At 37.2% G+C, this 22,681-nt stretch overlaps 1 protein-coding gene across 2 annotated transcripts; it reads right to left on the bottom strand.

Moving 5' to 3' along the window:
- Window positions 1-8,360: 8,360 nt before the first annotated feature.
- Window positions 8,361-14,092, bottom strand: LOC129879865 (quinolinate phosphoribosyltransferase [decarboxylating] 1b). Of its 2 annotated transcripts, none has more exons than XM_055953593.1 (10): window positions 13,856-14,092; window positions 13,454-13,602; window positions 12,765-12,898; window positions 12,596-12,659; window positions 12,438-12,520; window positions 11,874-11,957; window positions 11,631-11,783; window positions 10,193-10,369; window positions 9,479-9,546; window positions 8,361-8,822 (listed from the first exon to the last, which is right to left on the bottom strand). In XM_055953593.1, the coding sequence occupies exons 1-10, from the start codon at window positions 13,912-13,914 to the stop codon at window positions 8,726-8,728; spliced, it is 1,068 nt and encodes a 355-aa protein (XP_055809568.1). In that variant the 5' UTR covers window positions 13,915-14,092; the 3' UTR covers window positions 8,361-8,725. The 2 variants fall into 2 exon arrangements, with proteins under 2 accessions (XP_055809568.1, XP_055809569.1); XM_055953594.1 differs by having other exon boundaries at window positions 13,454-13,596.
- Between the last annotated feature and the right edge of the window lie 8,589 nt (window positions 14,093-22,681).

Below are 22,681 nucleotides of genomic sequence, written 5' to 3'. Positions count from 1 at the left end.
ACCTAAAATATCTGTGGGTTAACACACACGAAAAACTAAAAATAATTGCCTAATTCCTATTGCGTTGCCAATAAAATGCTCTTAAACCCCTTTAAAACACCGCAGGGGCTACTGGAGTCATTCCCTAGGTCATTACGGATGCTACTATGGAAGAATCCAAGAAAATTCAACCCGGACCCCCGGCACCTAAACAATCCGTGGGATAAACACACAAAAAACTAGCAAAATCGCCTAATTTCTATTGCGTCGCTAATAAAATGCTCCCAAACCCTTCTAAAGTGTCGTCGGGGCTACTGTAGTCGTTTCCTAGGTTGTTATGGACACTACTATGAAAGTATCCAAGAAACTTCGACCCGGACCCCCGGCACCTAAAACATCCGGGGGCTAACACACACGAAAAACTGGCAAAATCGTATAATTCCTATTTTATTGCCAATAAAATGCTCATAAACCCTTCTAAAGCGCCACTGGGGCTACTAAGGTCGTTCTCTAGGTCGTTACGAATGCTACTATGGAAGAATCCAAGAAAATTTGACCTGGACCCCCGGAACCTAAAACATCAGGTGGGCTAACACACACGAAAAACTGGCAAAATTGCCTAATTCTTATTGCGTCGCCAATTAAATCCTCTTAAACCCATCTAAAGCACCGTCGGGGCTACTGAAGTCGTTCCCTAGGTCATTACGGATGTTACTATGGAAGAATCCAAGAAACTTTGACCCGGACCTCCGACACCTAAAACATCTGTGGGCTAACACACACGAAAAACTCGCAAAATCGCCTAATTTCTATTGCGTCGCAAATAAAATGCTCTTAAACCCTTCTAAATCATTGCCGGTGCTGCTGGAGTCGTTCCCTAGATCGTTACGGATGCTACTATGGAAGAATCCAAGAAAATTTGACCCGGACCCCCGGCACCTAAAAAATCTGTGGGCTAACACACACGAAAAATCGGAAAAATTGCATAATTCCTATTGCATCGCTAATAAAATGCTCCTAAACCCCTCTAAAGCACCACCGAGGCTACTAAAGTCATTCCCTAGGTCGTTACGGACGTTAGTACGAAAGAATCTAACAAAGTTCGACCCAGACCCCCGGCACCTAAAAATTCTGTGGGCTAACACACACGAAAAATCGGAAAAATTGCCTAATTCCTATTGCATTGCTAATAAAATGCTCCTAAACCCCTCTAAAGCACCACCGGGGCTACTAAAGTCATTCCCTATTGCGTCGCCAATGAAATGCTCCTAAACCCTTCTAAAGTGCTGCCAAGGCTACTTTAGTCGTTCTCTAGGTTGTTACGGATGCTACCATGGAAGAATCCAAGAAAGTTTGACCCGAACCCCCGACACCTAAAACATCTGTGGGCTAACACATATGAAAAACTGGCAAAATCGCCTAATTCATATTTCATTGCCAATAAAATGCCTCTAGACCCCTCTAAAGCGCCTTCGAGGCTAATAGTGTCGTTCCCCACGTCGTTACGGATGCTACTATGGAAGAATCCAAGAAATTCAACCCAGATCCCCGGCACCAAAAAAATCTGTGGGTTAACACACACGAAAAATTGGCAAAATCGCCTAATTTCTATTGCGTCGCCAATAAAATGCTCCTAAACCCCTCTAAAGCGTCATCGGGGCTACTAGAGTCGTTCCCTAGGTCATTACGGAGGCTACTATGGAAGAATCCAAGAAAATTTGACCCGGACCTCCGGCACATAAAACATCTGTGGGCGTACACACAAAAAACTGGCAAAATCGCCTAATTCATATTTCGTTGCCAATAAAATGCCCCTAGACCCCTCTAAAATGCCTCGGGTGCTAATTGTGTCGTTTCCCAGGTCGTTACGGATGCTACTATGGAAGAATCTAAGAAATTCGACCCGGACCCCCGGCACCTAAAAAAATTGTAGGTTAACACATGAAAAACTGGCAAAATCGCCTAATTTCTATTGCATCGCTAATAAAATACTCCTAAACCCCTCTAAAGCGCCGGCGGTGCTACTAGAGTGGTTCCCTAGGTCGTTACAGATTCTACTATAGAAGAAGCCAAAAGAATTCTATCCGGACCCCCGGCACCTAAAATATCTGTGGGCTAACACACACGAAAAACTGGCAAAATCGCCTATTTCTTATTGCGTCGCCAATAAAATGCTCCTAAACCCTTCTAAAGCACCATGGGGGCTACTGTAGTAATTTCCTAGGTCGTTACAGACGCTACTAAGGAATAATCCAAGAAACTTTGGCCTGGACCCCCACACCTAAAAAATTTGTGGGCTAACAGACACAAAAACTGGAAAAATTGCCTAATTCCTATTGCGTCAACAATAAAATATTTCTAAACCCTTCTAAAGCACTGTCGGGGCTACTCGAGTCGTTCCCTAGGTCGTTACGGATGCTACTATGGAAAAATCTAAGAAAATTTGATCCGGACCCCCGGAACCTAAAAAATATGTGGGCTAACACACGAAAAACTGGCAAAATTGTCTAATTCCTAATGCGTTGCCAACAAAATGCTCCTAAACCCCTCTAAAGCGCCACCGGGACTACTGAAGTCATTCCCTAGGTCGTTATGGACGCTACTATGGAAGAATTCAAGAAAATTTTGACCCGGCACCCCGGCACCTAAAACATCTATGGGTTACCACATACTAAAAATTGGAAAAATCGCCTAATTTCTATTGCATCGCCTATAAAATGCTCTTAAGTCCCTCTAAAGCACCGTCGGGGATACTAGAGTTGTTCCCTAGGTTGTTACGGATGTTACTATGGAAGAATCTAATAAAATTCAACCCAGACCCCCGGCACCTAAAAGATTTGTGGGCTAACATACATGAAAAACTGACAAAATCGCTTAATTCTTATTGCGTCGCCAATAAAATGCACCTAAACCCTTCTAAAGCGCTGTCGGGGCTAGTGGAGTCATTCCCTAAGTCGTTAAAGACGCTACTATGGAAGAATCCAAGAAAATTTGACCCGGACCCCCGGCACCTAAAAACTCTAAGGGCTAACACAAATGAAAAACTGGTAAAATCGCCTAATTCCTATTTCATTACCAATAAAATGCTCTTAGACCCCTCTAAAGTGCCTTTGGGGCTACTAGAGTCATTCCCTAGGTCGTTACGGATGCTACTATGGAATAATATAAGAAAATTTGACCCGAACCCCCGGCACCTAAAAAATCTAAGGGCTAACATAAATGAAAAACTGGTAAAATCGCTTAATTCCGATTTCATTACCAATAAAATGCTCTTAGACCCCTCTAAAGTGCCTCTGGAGCTACTAGAGTCGTTCCCTAGGTCGTTACGGATGCTACTATGGAAGAATACAAGAAACTTTGACTCGAACCCCTGGCACCTAAAAAATAAGTGGGCTAACACACATGAAAAACTGGCAAAATTACCTAGTTCCTATTGCGTCGCCATAAAATGCTCCTAAACCCTTCTAAAGCGCCGCCGGGGCTATTGAGGTCGTTCCCTAGGTCATTACGGATGCTACTATTAAAGAATCCAAGAAAATTCGACCTAGACCCCCAGCACCTAAAAAATCAGGTGGGCTAACACACACGAAAAACTGGCAAAATTGCCTAATTCTTATTGCGTCGCCAATTAAATCCTCCTAAACCCCTCTAAAGTGCTGCTGGGGAAACTAAAGTCATTCCCTAGGTCGTTACGGATGTTACTCTGGAAGAATCTAAGAATTTACGACCCGGACTGCTGGCACCTCAAAAATCCGTGGGCTAACACACATGAAAAACTGGAAAAATTGCCTAATTCCTATTGCGTCGCCAATAAAATGCTCTTACACCTCTCTAAAGCACCGTCGGGGCTACTGAAGTAGTTTCCTAGGTCTTTACGGATGCTACTATGGAATATTCCAAGAAAATTCAACCCGTACCCCCGACACCTAAAAAATCTGTGGGTTAACACTCACGAAAAACTGGCAAAATCGCCTAATTCCTATTGCGTTCCTAATAAAATGCTTCTAAACCCTTCTAAACTGCCGCCGAGGCTACTAGAGTCGTTCCCCAGGTCGTTACGGACGCTTCTATTGAAGAATCCAAGAAACTTTGACCTGGACCCCCGATACCTAAAAAATCTGTGGTCTAACACACACGAAAAACTGGCAAAATCGCCTAATTCCTATTGCATCGCAAACAAAATGCTCCTAAACCCCTCTAAATCATTGTCGGGGCTAGTGGAGTCGTTTTCTAGGTCGTTATGGATGCTACTATGAAAGAATACAAGAAAATTCAACCCGGACCCCCGGCACCTAAAAAATTCGTGGGCTAGCATACACGAAAAACGGATAAAATTGCCTAATTTCTATTGCATCGCCAATAAAATGCTCCTAAACTCCTCTAAAGCACCGCCGGAATTACTGAAGTAATTCCCTAGGTCATTAAGAACTCTACTATAGAAGAATCTAAGAAAATTCGACTCAGACCCCGGCACCTAAAAAATCTGTGGGCTAACACAAATGAAAAACTGGCAAAATCGCCTAATTCCTATTTTATTACCAATAAAAGGCTCTTAGACCCCTCTAAAGTGCCTCCGGGGCTACTAGAGTCATTCCCTAGGTCGTTACGGATGCTACTATGGAATAATCCAAGAAAATTCAACCTGGAACCCTGGCACCTAAAAAATTTGTAGGCTAACACATACGAAAAACTGGAAAATCACCTAATTCCTATTGTGTCACCAATAAAATGCTTCTAAACCCTTCTAAATCACTGTCGGGTCTACTGGAGTCGTTCCCTGGATCGTTACGGATGCTACTATGGAAGAATCCAAGAAAATTCTACCCGAACCCCCGGCACATAAAAAATCTGTGGGCTAACACATACGAAAAATAGGAAAAATTGCCTAATTCCTGTTGCGTCGCCAATAAAATGCTCTTAAACCCCTCTAAAGCACCGTCGGGGCTACTAAATTCAATCCCTAGGTCGTTACGGACGTTAGTATGGAAGAATCTAAGAAAATTCGACCCAGACCCCCGCCACCTAAAATATCTGTGGGCTAACAAACACGAAAAACTGGTAAAATCGCCTAATACCTATTGCGTCGCCAATGAAATGCTCTTAAACCCTTCTAAAGTGACGCCGGGGCTACTGGAGTCGTTTCCTAGGTCGTTACGGATGCTACTATGAAAGAATCCAAGAAAATTTGACCCGGACCCCCGGCACCTTAAAAATCCATTGGCTAACACACACGAAAAACTGGCAAAATTGCCTAATTCATATTTCATTGCCAATAAAATTCCCCTAGACCCCTCTAAAGCGCCTTCGAGGCTAATAGTGTCGTTCCCCACGTCGTTACGGACGCTACTATGGAAGAATCCAAGAAATTCGACTCGGACCCCCGGCACCTAAACTATCTGTGGGTTAACACACACGAAACACTGGCAAAATTGCATAATTTCTATTGCGTCACCAATAAAATGTTCCTAAATCCCTCTAAAGCACCGTCGGGGCTACTAGAGTCGTTCCCTAGGTCGTTACGGATGCTACTATGGAAGAATTCAAGAATATTTGACCCGGACCGCCGGCACCTAAAATATTTGTGGGCGTACACACGAAAAACTAGCAAAATCGCCTAATTCATATTTCATTGCCAATAAAATGTCCGTAGACCCCTCTAAAACGCCTCCGGGGCTAATAGTGTCATTCCCCAGGTCGTTACGGACGATACTATGGAAGAATCCAAGAAATTTAACTGGACCCCCGGCACCTAAAAAATCTGTGGGTTAACACACAAAAACAACTTTCAAAATCGCCTAATTCCTATTTCAATACCAATAAAATGCGCCTAGACCCCTCTAAAGTGTCGTCAGGGCAACTAACGTCGTTCCCTAAGTCGTTACGGATTCTACTATGGAAGATTCCATGAAAATTCGACCCGGACCCCCGGCACCTAAAAAATCTGTGGGCTAACACACACGAAAAACTTGCAAAATCACCTAATTCCTATTGCGTCATTAATAAAATGCTCCTAAACCCTGCTGGAGTCGTTTCCTAGGTTGTTACATACGCTACTATGGAAGAATCCAAGAATATTCGACCCGGACCCCCAACACCTAAAAAATCCATGGGCTAACACACACGAAAAACTAGCAAAATCGTTTAATTCCTATTTCATTGCACATAAAATGGTCCTAGACCCCTCTAAAGCACCGTCGGGGCTACTGGAGTCGTTCCCTAGGTCGTTATGAATGCTACAATGGAAGAATCCAAGAAAATTTGACCCGGACCCCTGGCACCTAAACAATCTGTGGGCTAACACACACTAAAACCTGGCAAAATCACCTAAATCCTATTCCGTCGCTAATAAAATTCTCCTAAACCCTTCTAAAGCGCCGCCGGGGCTACTGAAGTCGTTTTCTAGGTCGTTACGGATGCTACTATGGAAGAATCCAAGAAAATTCGACCCGAACCCCCAGCACCTAAAACATCTGTGGGCTAACACACACGAAAAACTGGAAAAATCGCCAAATTCCTATTTTATTGCCAATAAAATGCTCCTAAACCCCTCTAAAGCGCCTCCGGGGCTACTTGATTCGTTCTCAAGGTCGTTACGGATGCTACTATGAAAGAATACAAGAAAATTCAGCTAGGACCCTCGGCACCTAAAAACTCAGTGGGCTAACACACATGAAAAACTGACAAAATCGCCTAATTCCTATTGCTTCGCCAATAAAATGTTCCTTAACCCTTCTAAAGCACGGCGGAGCTATTGGAGTCGTTTCCTAGGTCGTTGCGGATGCTACTATAGAAGATTCCAAGAAAATTCGACCAGGACCCCCGGTAGCTAAAAAATCTGTGAGCTAACACACACGAAAAACTGGTAAAATTGCCTTATCCTATTGTGTCGGCAATAAAATGCAATTAAACCCCTCTAAAGCACCACCGGGGCTACTGAAGTCGTTCTCTAGGTCGTTACGGATGTTACTATGGAAGAATCCAAGAATATTCGACCTGGACCCCCGGCACCTAAAAAATCTGTGGATTAACACACACGAAAAACTGGTAAAATCGCTTAATTCCTATTTTATTGCCAATAAAATGCTCCTAAATTCTCTAAAACGCCTCCGGGGCTACTAGATTCGTTCTCCAGATCATTGCGGATGCTACTATGGAAGAATCCAAGAAATTCAGCCCGGACCCCCGGCATCTAAAAATTCTGTGGGCTAACACACATAAAAAACTGGCAAAATCTCCTAATTCCTATTGCGTCGCTAATAAAATGCTCCTAAACACTTCTAATGCGCCACTGGGGCTACTGGAGTCGTTTCCTAGGTCGTTACAGATGCTACTATGGAAGAATCCAAGAAAATTTGACCCGAACCCCCGGCACCTAAAAAATCTGTGGGCTAACACATACGAAAAACTGGCAAAATCGCCTAATTCCTACTTTATTAGCAATAAAATGTTCCTAAACCCCTCTAAAGCGCCTCCGGGGCTACTAGATTCGTTCTCCAGGTCATTACGGACTCTATTATAGAAGAATCCAAGAAAATTCGGCCCGAACCCCTGGCACCTAAAAATATTGTGGGCTAATACACACGAAAAACTGGCAAAATCGCATAATTCCTCTTTCATCTCCAATAAAATATTTCTAAACCCTTCTAAAGCGCTGTCGGGGCTACTAGAGTCGTTCCCTAGGTCGTTACTGATGCTACTAAGGAAGATTCCAAAAAATTCGAGTCGGACTGTGGGCTAACACACACGAAAAACTGACAAAATTGCCTAATTCCTATTGCGTTCGTTCAATTTTTTCGCCGTCCATTTCTCCTTCATTTTGAGCTTATAATTTGTCACTTTACTACAGCAACCAAGATCAACCTGTTAGTAAGAGGAAAGCAGAAGAAAGGACCAAAGAGGGTGTACGTAGCTGAATGCAAAACTGGTTTTGTACCTCAATATCTGAGGGTTATTTAGCTTCAAAACATGGTTTCTTCGTAAAGGGATTAAAAATACATATTTTTGGTTAATTGAAGGTTAAGTGTACTTCGTTAGATACTATTTTCTTTTGGAGAAAGGTGCTTAGTTAGACAACACAAGGACCAAAATAAGAATTTATAAATAAGCAATAACATATCCAATGTAGTTCCACATGTAGAGTGACTAGAGTCTGGAAAGGTTAGAGTGTACGCAAACTTTAACCCGGTGCTCTTATTTTACAATGATAGGGACGCCTGCTTCCATTACCGACCAGAAAGACACCAAATTCTCCTTTAGGTGCTTCAAGAGCTTGTTGTTTCCGATAGTTCAAGAAAATCATTTTATAGAACAAGTTTGAGTGAAATGCAAGAGTAAAAAACTATCACAAAAAAATGAAAGGAAAATCCTGACTCTAAAAATAGTAAAGTTAACCAGATAATTTACTAATAACCGAGGGACCAAAAGTATTGGTATCCCAAGCTCTTGTTTCTTCTTGACAAACAGAAGCAAGTTGTAAAAGAACAAGCAACACAACTTTACATACATCAAGCTTTTAAATCAAGTTTCTTCCTTGTATCAAAATCATGAAATATGAAAGTAAGTTGTAATAAGATACCAACTCAGGCAGTTACATTGGACGAAAGCCATCAAGATACTCCAGAAACTTTCATATTTTTGTCTGATTAAACAGTGGTTACTTTGACATGAGTATAATGAATCTTATTTGTACTTTGTGCTATACTGCTGCTTCTACTCTTTTGAGTCTACATCAAAGTATAAATGTTGGTCATGCTCGTTTTGTACGTCGTCCAACTTCAAGGGCGAGCTCTGTGTCGATTTTCAGAGAAATGTCAAGTGCTTTCACAGAATGCGTTAGGGCACCGCTGCAATCATTCAAAAATGAGTTCTCTAAGTGTCATAACAAACCTTCATCTGACTAATATAAATGCAACTAAAACAAAAGACAGATACTTTTATCAAAATATCATTACTGGACGAAACAAATAGTAGACTTTCTCCAGTATGAAATCAAAACAAACTATGCCTCACCCCCGAATGAGTTGAGGTCAGCTATATGAATCCTCATTGCCCATGTTTCCCTTTTTAATACTAGAATGAAATCCACACCTTGAGAAAGATCATAACATCCTAACATTCCAATAGATTTTAGGATTCAATTCGAGGAAATTGTAGTACCTCACGGTGAATCATGTGCTTATAAGTTATAAATGAAGATTTTGTTAATCATATAAATAATTGAGAGGTCCACAACCTAATTCCCTCAAGTATTCTAGTGATCCATGAAAGTTCTCCTGTTATCAATTTTGCCTATCAGGAGAATTACACATATCATATATCTCTACTGATATATTTTTCGTCTGATGTAAGCAAGTAACCTGACCGTCTTATTATATTTTAAAAAGGAAAAGGAAGACTTCCCGGTTGTATAAATAACATACACCGAGAAGTCTCTTTTGTTTTAATTATCTTCCACTCCTTTTTTGAATATCTTCTGAAATAGGAAGAGTGAAATGCATACCTAGAAATGTAGGTAACACCAGTTTGTCCAATTATGTGCACTGTTTCAAGGGTAACATTTCCTGAAGCCTGCCACCATTATAGCCAAAACATCATGTCATCAAAAGATATACTTGACCAAAATAATAAACGGGAAAGCTAAACAGTGCTTTCTCGTGAGTTGTGAATGGAGTTTTCATCGTAAAATCAACCTTCCATGTGACTTCTATGTTTCTTACATGTTAAAATTGATAAAAAGGATCTGGCAAAATGATATGAAGACTTGCACCTCTTTGGTCCATTAAGGAACAATAGGGGCAAATAACAATCTATACTTTCAGAACTAGGATATGTTGGGCTTAAATGTCTTCATTTATAGCAAAGAACTGTAACATGATATGTCTTGCTTCCCTTTCAACTCTCCTTTTGGTAAAAACTTCCCAGCCTTTTAATTTAAAGGTTTGTTTCATCCATGCGTCTACAAAGACATGACAATACTATAGGCCCAAGTGACAATAAGGAAAAAAATACCTCGCAGGGCAAATTCATATGTTTGTCATTACGTTTGACAATTTCAATAATCGTAAAGTGGAACCTGTTAGTATGTGTTGTGAGTCTAGTGACCAATAATGAATATCTTACAACTGAGAAAAGTCAAGGCATTGCATCACGTTAATCTTCTATATGCTGACAATTGTGTGAAGCAGTAAAAAATGAAAATGAAATATGGAGTTACCTCGGTCTCAAACCTCCCATTGATCAAATCTACAGCCTCCTTAAGCATGGATACCTCAACATCCCCATTAGATAATGGAATAACCATATTGTCCAGCATTATCCTAGTCAATGAAGTCTTTGTTTGAGATGCATATTCTAGAACCTCATGTACTTCTGCAAGCGTCCTGGTTTCAACCTGTTGAATAGGAAAACAGGTTTAGACCTCTGCTAAGAATTACCACAAATTGAACATATTTTCAAGGACTGTGGCACTACATCCAATTACTATAATGTGATTTTGTCATAAATCAGACAATTTGCATGATGCAACCTACTTGAGAATCTGGTTTTTGTGGGGAAGGAAAGTGGGGAGGAGCCTCATCCCAAACTAGTTGGAGTCGTCTCTATGAATCCTCTGAATCGATTTCTCTCTAATTCCAGCCAATTTCATTTCAAAAATACAAAAATAATTGTCTCTCTCTCATTTTAATGACTTATTTATAATTGCACAAGTTATTAAAATTAAATGTTTTTCTCAAATATCAATATCTACATAACTAGTCTTCTTAACTATCCAAAGTAAGCACATATTACCAACTTAATGAAAGACAACACTATTGAGAATTATGCAAATACAGATTTACTATACAGTTTCTCTCAGACTTCTTAGGTTATATTAGGGTGGATGATTAGCATTGAGTGATTTCAGAAACCAGAAAATTACCCAGCTTTTTCAGCAATATTACTGATATCTTTTTACTTTTTCCGTTACTTTTGGTACAAAGAGCAGAACAATAACAAGAGTGAATATCCAAGGGGAGTGGAAACCATTTATATTATTGTGTACCTGAATCCAAAAAGTAAGAACTTGAAAACTACTGCAAATTGTAAAAAGGCAAACTATTTTGTCTGCTAGCCGCTTTACTTGGTCAAAATGACATCATTTTCCTCTCTTGTTTCAGCTATCCAAAAGCATGAATTATTCTGGTTCTTTACAAGTCTATCTAGACATAAATATGCAAAATAAAAGTCTTTGAGTTTTAGGGCAAACATCTTTTACTTGGACTAACATTTGATTTCAACATATAGGAGTTCAGTTCTTCAGTGAAAGGATTCCAGAAGTAGCATCTATCATGAAGTCTATATCTTCAAACGTATAAATAGTTATGACTGAATGTCTCTAGAAAGATGTTTATCTGACCATATTCCAGCAGAATAGGTAACTGCTCGTACACTTCAAAAATGTTGCCGGGTGTGTGTTGGATCCTCCAAAAGTAGTGCATTTTTGGAGGATCCAACACAGGTGTGCCGACAATTTTTGGGGAGTCCAAACAACATGGAATTCAACTGTCAGGTCAAAATGAACATATCAAATGTTCAAACGATAAATTTACAAGGTAACGACTCAGATCAAGAAACATATAGAAGAATTTAATCCAGAGGTACGTGGAACCAACCTCAACCCCCATTTGCAGTTTATTTTGTTCCAAATACTGATCCACAGATTCTAGAGCTTTGCCAACACCTCCAGCAGCAGATATGTGATTGTCTTTTATCATTACCATATCAAATAATCCCATTCTGTGATTCTTACCCCCACCGATCAATACCTTTAGTTAAAGCCAGGTAAAAAGTTAGCCAAGATAAAACATACATGTTAGCCTCTGACAAGTGGATGATTTTAGTGAGTAGATCTTTACCGCCCATTTATCCACCAAACGCAATCCTGGAGCCGTCTTTCTAGTCTCCAAGATGTAAGCAGGGTGTGCAGCATCCGCCATTGCCTGCAAATATAAAACAGATAGCCTCTTCTAATCACTACTACAGAGGAAAGAAATTAAACTCCATGACATTTTGGAATAGCATCCTTTAGTTGAACCTCACATGAGTTAGTTTATTTTCGTCTTATAACGAACACATGGGATCTGTTTCCAAGACTTGAAATCTTGACTTTCTGGTGAGGTGGAGAAAGATTACCATAGGCCGAGGCTGATTCTCATAGAAAAATGAAAACAATGAATTTAGCAAGTTGTTTTGCTATGATGGTAGCATATATATCATAGAGGGGAGGAATGTCTTAATATGGATCAACACATGTTCTGTACTGAAACTCAGTAATTTCGGACATAGAGCAATTGATCAGTCTCAGACTTACACTTGGAATACTGATACCAACTCACCAATGACAATAACCATTTCCATTCATGGCAATATATTTCCAGATCTTCATTAATGATGAGCTACTTACACGAGGATAAACACACCTTAGTTAGTGTAGCTATTCCACTCATTCTTTGCATAAAATTGAGAACAACCCTCTCAGCTATAACAATGTTGTGAGCCTTCCCTACAAAAGTCGGGCGATGTTTATTAACATGTCAAAAATTCATTAGCAATTCAGCATTTCTCACATTTCGTTTACCTTGTACTTTGCCAAATTTCAAGCCTCTATGAACTTTACCACCATCCTTTATAAACCACTCCACCTGATAATGAGAACATGAAGAAATTTAAAAAATACCCTTTATAATAAAATTCTTCAAGAGTAGAAGTACCAGTTACAAGAACAACCTAATTGAAAAAATCAATACCTTTAGTGAAGGATCAACTTCCGCGAATATCATCTCAGCAAGTGCAATTCCTGCTACAATCCCATCTTCCTTTGCTAGAAAATGAGCTTCGGATTCCAAGTCAACAGGAATTGTTGCCTTACAAGACACATCTCCTGCATTTCGTACAAGAATACATCTAATAAACACATTTTTAAAAAAATTGGGTACACAAATTCACTAGCGTAGCTGAAAAAAATGCTATTTCCAAGAGCATGAATTTAACAAACTTTCACGCACAGACTTATAAGAGTACATGACAATATCCTCAGGTCTTGATCTTAAAAGAAGAAACCTTTACCACTAAAAGTTGTGGTGCGTTTAGTAAGTACCGGTTCATCCTTAACCAGAGGGACTCGGGTTTAAACCTGAGAATACAATCCCCTTTACCTCTAAAGTGGGACTTCCCAACATGAATTACTTCCCCCCCCCCCCCCCACATGATTAATGCTTACTAAGAACACAAAACCTATAAATTAATTCAGGATACACATAAAGATTGAAACTTGAAATTCACAAAAAAAAAAAAAAACTATAACCAAACTACATAAGCAACTCTCAATTAAATAAAAAGTTCACAATTAGAATATCATTTCCTCAAATATAAAATCTAAGCACAACCCATTTGACAACATAAGATAAAAAAAAAAGATATGGGGCTAAAACCAAACCTAAATCTCCAGCATCTTCAGAGAGGGCTAGTTGAATAACACCCTTTAAATCATAAGTGGGGTGTGCTGGAGGCTTCACTACTAATGAATCCACTACTCTTCCTGCATTCTTGGTGGCTATTGCAGACATTTTCACAACCAACCTACAACTTTCCAACAAAAATTTCAATCAAAACTCATAAAAGAACAAGTTTTATCAGTATTTAACAAAAACAAAAAACATAATTTTCAAGAATCTTATTTCTCATCCTTCTTATGGGAGGAATTGAGTGTTTTTTCCACACAGAATTTGATCAAAACTCATAATAAAGCAATCTTTATCAGTATTTAACAAAAACATGATTTAATTTCAAGAATCTTTTTTTTATTCTTCTAGGTTGAATTGAGTGGTTTCAAAGAAACCTTGGAGCTGTAATTGCATAAGGGTGCACAGTTGTAGTGAAGGGAAGAACTCTAAACATTGAGATTTTGGGGTTTTGTAGGGAATTTTTTGGTAAATCGGTATTTGCTAAACTATTTCTGTGTTGTGTTCTTGCAAGTGCAGAGCCTTTGTTTTTTCCTTTTCTTTTGAGCAAATTGGTCCTCCAACTATAGAAATTTGTTGTTTTTGATCCACATGGTTTAACAGGTGACCACAAAAGGTCCTTTTCACATCCCTTTTCCTGATTTGATGAACATTAGGATATGTCTTTCAGATAAATAAATAACCAAATCATTACATTTGTAACCACTTTAGTTGTGTGTGTATATATATAAGTCGAGTGAGAGTTGCTCTTAATAATATCTGAAATTATAAAATAAGGAATTTGGTATAGAGTAAAAATTAAATACTAAAATTGAATTAGTATCACAAAAGAAAATCAAGAAAGAGGAGAAATAGTAGAGAGAAAAGAGAAAGAAAACTTTGTATTCCTTAATTTTTATGTCTGTTTTTTTCATCTAAATAACAATGCCTTTTATAGGCATAAAAAGAATATAATGGGCATTCATAAAATTGTTTACAACCTTCCCCCTTGAATGTCCATATAAAATAAAAGTTCTAGTGAAAGTACAAATATATATAATTATTCTAATACGCATTGATTACTGCCTTATTAAAAATCTTTCAAGGAAAATCCAGTGGGACAAAACCTCGTAAGGGAAAAAGAGTATAGTGCGTATTAACTCCCCCCTAACGAGAACATCAATCCAAAGACTTGAATCTTCACATTCCACGCTTGTGCACCATCTTTTTGAAAGTTACAGTTGGTAGAGACTTGGTGAATAAATCAACCACATTTTCACTCGAACGAATCTGTTGCACGTTGATATCACCATTTTTCTGGAGCTCATGTGTGTAAAAAAAATTTGGCGAAATGTGCTTCATTCTATCTCTTTTTTATGAATCTTCTTTTTAGTTGTGTTATGCATGCTGCATTATCTTCATATATAATTGTGGCTGCTTTGTCACATTTCAAACTATATTTTTCTCGAATGAGATGTGTCATGGACCTCAACCACACACATTCTCGATTTGCTTCATTAATAGTTATTACCTCAGCATGATGTGATAAAGTGGCCACGATAGACTGCTTTGTAGATCTCCAAGATATGGCAGCACCCCCACATATGAACACGTAGCTTGTTTGAGATCGAACCCTACATCAGCATAACCAACAAGATTGAGACTGCAAATGTAAGGATAAAATAAGCCCATATCGGTAGTCCCTTTTAGATACCGCAATATGTGTTTGATCCTATTCCAATGCCTCCTAGTAGGAGCAGAACTATATCTTGCTAACAAATTAACCGAAAAGGATATATCGGGCCTTGTAGTGTTAGCAAGATGCATTAGTGCACCAATTGCACTAAGATATAGTACTTCAGGATCAAGAATTTTCTTATTCTTTTCTTGAGGTCGAAATGGATCCTTATTCATATCAAGTGATCGAACAACCATTAGAGTGCTTAATGGATGTTCTTTATTCATATAAAAAAATCAACATTTTTTCTATGTAGGCAGATTGATAGACAAAAATATCATTTGTCAAATGCTCAATTTGCAAATCAAGACATAATTTTGTCTTTTCAAGATCTTTCATCTCAAATTCTTTCTTTAAATAAGCAACTGCCTTTTGAAGCTCTATTGGAGTTCTAATGAAATTTATGTCATTAACATAAACAACAAGTATAACAAACTTCGATGTTGTTTTCTTAATAAAAACACATGGGCAAATCGTATCATTTATATAACCTTCCTTATATAAATACTCACTAAGACGATTATACCACATGCGTCCAGATTGCTTTAAGCCATACAATGATCTTTGCAATCTAATTGAATATATTTCCCGAGACTTTGAACTATATGCTTTTGGCATCTTAAAATCCTTCGAGAATTTTCATGTATATCTCATTATCAAGTGATCTATAAAGATAGGCTATAACCACATCTATCAGATGCATATCAAGTGTCTCGTGAATCGTGAAACTAATGAGATAACACAATGTTATTGCATCCATAACTGGTGAGTATGTCTCGTCATAATCTAAACCAGGTCTTTGTGAAACTTTTTGTGCAACAATACGTGCTTTGTATCTTTGTATTTTATTTTTCTCATTTCTTTTTCGTACAAAGACTCATTTATAACCAATAGGTTTAACACCATCAGGTGTTTGAACTATAAGTCTAAAATTCACGCTTGTCAAGTGAATTCAATTCTGATTGAATTGATTCTTGCCATTTTGGTCAATCATTTGTTTGTCGACATTCTACAACAAATAAGTTTCAAGATCCTCACTATCTTACATGATTCTTGTCGCAACATTATATGCAAAAACATAATCGACTATTATTTCTAATCGATTCAGATTTTCTTCAGTATCAATTGAATTTATGGATAGTTTCTTATTTCTTTGAATCTCAAGCTCATTGATCCCTTCAAGGATATCAGAATTATTCACCTCTTGAATTTTCATAGGAGATTCTTTCATAGTGTTATCTTGATTTTTTCTTTTTTCTTTTCTAGGATTTTGATCCTTAGAACCTAATGGTCTACCACGCTTCAAACGTGCTTTTAACTCATTAGTTATGACACTAATAGATGGTCCTACAGGAATATCAATCCGAATTGAGACATTCTCTACATGAATATGTGATTTAGTAATCCTTTTCAAATCTGTAAATACGTCTAGCATTTGATTTGCAATTTTCTGCAAGTGAATAATCTTTTGCACTTCTTTCTCACAAATAGAAATATGTGGATCAAGATGAGACAATGATGGATTTTTCCACAAAATTTCTCTTTTGCTTTCACTATTTTCTCCCCCTAATTTTGAAAAACGTGTCTCATCAAACCGACAATCTGCAAATCGAGCAGTAAACATATCTCCATTTAATGGTTCAAGGTAGCGAATAATGGAGAGCGATTCAAACCCAATATATATTCATAGCCTTCTTTGGGGGCCCATTTTAGTGCAATTTGGTGGTGCTATAGACACATATACACCACTACCAAAAATTCTTAAATGATATATATTAGGTTCTTGACCCAAAATCAATTGCAATGGAGAAAACTTATGATAATTAATCGGCTTGAGACGAATATGTGTTGCAGCATGCAAAATTGCATGACCCTACACAGAAGTGGGCAACCTAGTTTTTATAAGCAATGGTCTTGCTATCAACTGCATCCATTTAATTAATGACTCAGCAAGACCATTTTGAGTGTGAACACGAGCTACAGGATGTTCTACTCTTATTCCAATCGATAAGCAATAATTATTAAATGCTTGGGATGAAAACTCTGTAGCGTTATCAAGACGAATTGTTCTAATCTGATTATCGGGAAAATATGCCCGTAATTGTATAATTTGTGTCAATAATTTTGTAAATGCCAAGTTACGAGATGACAATAAACACACATGAGATCATCTAGAAGAAGCATCTATAGGACCATAAAGTATCTAAGCGACCCACTAGGTGGGTGAATAGGTCCAACTATATCCTCATGTATATGTTCCAAGAACACAAGGGATTCAATCGCAACTTTTGTTGGTGATGGTCTCACAATTAACTTGCCTTGATAACAAGTAGTACAAGAAAATTCACCATTTGAAAGAATCTTTATGTTCTTTAATGGGTGCCTATTAAATTTTCTATAATTCGTCTCATCATCATAGATCCAGGATGTCCCAAACGATCGTGCCAAAGTACAAAAATATTGAAATTAGTAAACTTCTGATTTACTATAAAATGTGTCTAAATTGCACTAATCTTTGTAAAATACAATCCAGAAGATAAGGCCGGGGACTTTTTTATAACACATGTCTGCCCGAAGACATTTTTTATTATACCCAGATATTCAAGATCCATTTCATTAATTGTCTTGATATGATAACCATTTTCACGGATATCTTTAAAAGTCAACAAGTTTCTCCGAGATTGAGGAGAAAACATAACATTGAGTTTAGTTCTCCTGGACAAAATTATAATGACTTTTTCGAAGTCCTTAATCAAATTAGCAATACCAGAAATCGTAGTGATATTTATATTGCCCATATTTAAATGAGAAAAATATTTCTCATTTTTGAATATCGTATGCGTTGTACCAGAATCAATCAAGCAAATGTCTTCACAATTGCTTTGAAAATTATCCATATCTTCAAAAAAAATGAAATAAATCTTTATTAATATTTTATTTATATAATTTATTTCAAAGTAAAAGCTAGATAATATAATTATATATAAAAATGATGATAATTATTTATATGGATATAATTTTTTTAAGTCATCATAACAAACTTAAAGTCTTGATTAATTTTTCATCGCAATAGTATATATAAAATCATTACTCCCTTTTATTGTAATAAAGAGAATTAAATAAATCAAATAATAGACAAATTAGTAGCAACAAATCAATACCACACTTTGCTAAATCATGTATAAAGAAAAGTGAGGGAAGTAAGTCTTACCAAAAAAAATAATAAATAAAGTGGAGGGGAGATAAAATTTATCAATAGAGTGATAAATAAAATGAGTGGACAAATCTTATCAAAAGATTTTAATAAAGTTGAGGGGAAATTTTTTTTATCAAAAAAAAAATTTCATTATAAAAAAAAAATTATTCCATTATTATAAAGAAATTTTCATTATCGTAAAGAAATTTCCATTATCATAAAGAAATTATCATTATCATAAAAAAATATTTCCATTATCATAAAGAAATTTTCATTATCATAAAAAAAATATTTCCATTATCATAAAGAAATTTTCATTATCGAAAAAAATAATATATTATTATTAATGGAAATTTATAGATTGCTATCTTTAGCATTATTTTATGTCTATTAATAAAAGGTAAGTTTGTAGTAATGTATGAGCAAACATTTATTTAATATATATATATATATATATATATATATATATATATATATGTAAATTTTAATATATGTGGACAAGAACAAACATTTATATAATTTCTTTCTCAACAGTATAAATACAACAAACATTAATAATATTATCATTAACAAATATTAAACATGATCATTAAGTTCTTCATATTCACAGAACCATCACCAATCAAATGATCTATCTTTCCTTCAGGGTGGACAAATAAATCTGTCACATCCAAGTGTGTGAATGCATCATGATTTTCTGCCATAAAATTAGCTTCAGGATTTTTATCCTTCTTTGTTAGTGATGTCTAGTAAAGTTCAACTAAATGTTTGGTAGTACGACAATTACGTTCATAGTGACTCCTTCCGCCACATCGAAAGTAGTTTATTCTAACTGCTTCATATTTCTCATCTTTTTCTTTCCCCTTTTTCTATTGATTTTTCTTTGGTGCATGATTAACACTAGGAAAAGAATTTCGTTCTTGATCATAATTACGGCCATGACCACGTCCACGACTAGGACCACGACCTCTTCCACGTCTAGCGTGGTGGGAGTACACCTCATTCACTTCAGGAAGTGGTGTAGATCCAGTAGGTCGATTCTCGTGATTTTTCAATAACAAATCATTATTTTGTTCAGCCATGAGAAGATGAGAAATCAGTTCAGAATACTTTTTGAAACCTTTCTCTCAATACTGCTGCTGTAGGAGCACATTCGAGGCATGAAATGTGGAGAACATTTTTCCATCATATCAATATCACTAACCGTATCTCTACAAAGTTTCAATTGAGAAGTAATTCTGAACATGACAGAATTGTATTCATGAATAGACTTAAAGTCTTGTAGCCTTAAATGCATCCACATATCGTGTCTTTGAATGTATGACCATTTTTTAGTGGTCATATCTTTTTTTCAAGTTATTCCACAGAATGAGTGGATCCTTGACTGTGAGATATTCAATTTTTAAAATTTCGTCAATATGATGACGTAAGAATATCATTGCTTTAGCACAGTCTTGTTTTGATGCTTCATTTTCAAGTTTAATGGTGTCTCCGAAACCCATTGCATTCAAATAGATTTTAGCATTATCTAGTACCCACGGAAGATAGTTCTTGCCCGAGCTATGAAGGACAACGAACTCAAGTTTAGTCAGATTAGCCATAATAAATAGAATGAAAATTATAATACCTTAGCCTTCAATTTTAACCTTTAAACTTTGAGACGATAGAGTCTCGTGCTGATAACGTATTATAAAGTAAAAACTAAATACCAAAATCGAATTAGTATCACAAGAGAAAATCAAAAAAGAGGAGAAATAGTAGAGAGAAAACAGAGAAGAAACTTTGTATTTCTTAGTTTTTGTGTCTGTTTTTTCCATCTAAATAACAATGCTTTTTATAGACATAAAAAAGAATATAATGGGCATTCATAAAATTATTTACAATAGAATTTAAATTATTAAGTGAAGTAAAATGATAGAAATATATTAATCGTGGTTAATCCTCATCGGGATAGTGATGGAGTGGGGGAACTAGACCACAATTGCACATGTTACCTAATAGATAATTGATTTTTTTTTATTTTTTTTTACGGGAAGGGACCCTACACGAGGCTCCCACCTCTCGTGCACAGTCAGGGGTTGAGCAGCACCCCCAAGCCTTATCATACATGAAATATAAAGATACAAGGAGGGGGATATAACCTTACCTCCGAATTAAGGTGGTTCATAAGTCTGCAAACCTACTAAGGTCGGCTAACTCATCCCCGATACTAGAAAGTGCTTCCTAAATACTAGAAAAGCATTAAATCTATGAGAGGACTCCTCTCGATACAATGCAACTAGGAAAAATCATAAATGAGGGAGACTCTCCCCTTCCATGTGAATATAAGAAAGACACCTACACTAGTCCTATTCAAATAAGCTACATTTTATACATAGCTAAATGAAGAAGGTCAAGTATACGAAGCTACATCTTTCTCTTCCCAATTTTGTCATACCGATTTTGTCCGAGTTAGGAACATTAGAGATAAAAAATGTTCAAGGAGGTTGTTTGATCCTTTTTAGTCTTCTTCTTCTGAAGCTTGCCATTCCTATCTTGTCTAGCTTTATGTAGCCCTTGGTTTCTTGTGGAAGTTGTTGAAGGTTGTAGAAGTGTTGTGTATTATCAAGTGTATGGCTGTGCTTAGATAATGTATCAGCTGGAAAATTTGCTTCCCGAAAAACATGTTTGCATTGGAAGAATTCTAGCAGTTGGACCAGTTGTTGGAGTTCATTAACGTAGTTTTGAATGTTCCAGGGTGGTTTGATGTCCAGATTCAGCCACTTGATCACAAGTTCAGAATCTACTTCCAATATTACTCTAGTATAACCATGTTGAATGCACCAATCGATGCCAAAACTGGTTGCCTGCACTTCCGCTTGATTATTGGTTCCTACTCCCAAAGGAGAGGCAAAAGCATATATTAGATTACCCTTATGATCCCTTACTATGCCTCCTGCTCCTATCTTTCCTGGATTGCCTATGGCACTCCCATCAGTGTTAAGTTTAACTATGTTAGGGGGGAGGGGTTTGAGCCATTTAACCTGGATTACTTTTATGTCATGCTTACAGTTTTATATCCAAATAATTAGATCCTTCCAAGCTGGTGGCCAAGGGATATATGGAAAAGCTGTAGTAATAAGCATGTATGTTTCCTTGATTATATTGAATTTCACTCTAGTAGTACTAGATTTCTTTCCTCCATATTTACTTGCACACCTGTTCTTCCAGACATTCCAGCAAATAAATATAGGGAGGGCTTGCAACATGAGTTTATGTACATCATTGTTTGGTTTGTAGGTCCACCATCTCATCAAGATGCCTCTAATGGAGTTTTGGTCCTGCATGATTCCCCCCCAGTTGGAGAAATATGTCCAGATGTGTTTAGCAAAGCTTCCCGAGACAAAAATGTGATCTATGTTGTCCAAACCAGGCCTATAGCAGTATGAGCACTCTGCAGTTTCTCTCCCAAATGAAATCAGTTTATCATTGGTTGGCAGTTTGTGTCTCAATGCTCTCCAAAGCAAGAATGAAGCCTTGAAAGGGATATTAGTATGCCATGTCATCCTATCTGTCAATGTCTTGTTTTTTTTCTTTCTCACATTTTCCCAAGCTGATTTACAAGTGAAATTTCCATGTGATTGCAGCTTCCATTGAGCTTGATCTAATGTGTTTTGTTGGTACATGATTTTAGTATTAAGAATTGTGTGTATCATGTGTTGAGGAGCCTGTTGCCTGATTTTCTCTTCATTCCATTTTCCATTTGTCAAGAACATGGAGACAGTGGAGTTGTTGAATCTTGGAATATATTCATAGTGATTGGCTAGAGGGCCAATACCCAGCCAATCATCCCACCAGAAACTGCAGTTCCCTGAACATAAGGTCCACTTAATGTGAGGTTCTATGTCACCTTTGTTCTTCATCATGTTCTTCCATATGAGAGATTGGCCTGTGTGCCACTTTTTTGTGACAGGGTGAGCTCTTTGACAGTATTTAGCTCTCAAGAAATCCCCCCATAAAGATCTCTTAGTTCTGAACAACCACCAATGTTTATTCATCACTAGTTAAATACAATCAAATGGTAGTAAGCTATAGACCAATTAGTCTAAGAACTATAAATTGAGGATGAATAAATCTTCCCATAAAGTTTCATACCCTTGTTACTTCAAGTCCTCAAGTTCTTGAAACTCATGAACTTCCACTCATGAACTTCCCCTAAAGCTACATGGTAGGTTCAATAAAAGGTTCAACTAAATCTCCTCCTTATGCAGATTATACCATCAAAATGACCCAACTATCCTATGAAACACG

The sequence above is a fragment of the Solanum dulcamara genome, chromosome 2 (genome assembly GCF_947179165.1).
Source record: "Solanum dulcamara chromosome 2, daSolDulc1.2, whole genome shotgun sequence".
NCBI lineage: Eukaryota > Viridiplantae > Streptophyta > Magnoliopsida > Solanales > Solanaceae > Solanum > Solanum dulcamara.
Note: the sequence above shows the minus strand (reverse complement) of the source record. Positions and strands in the feature narration are given on the sequence as shown.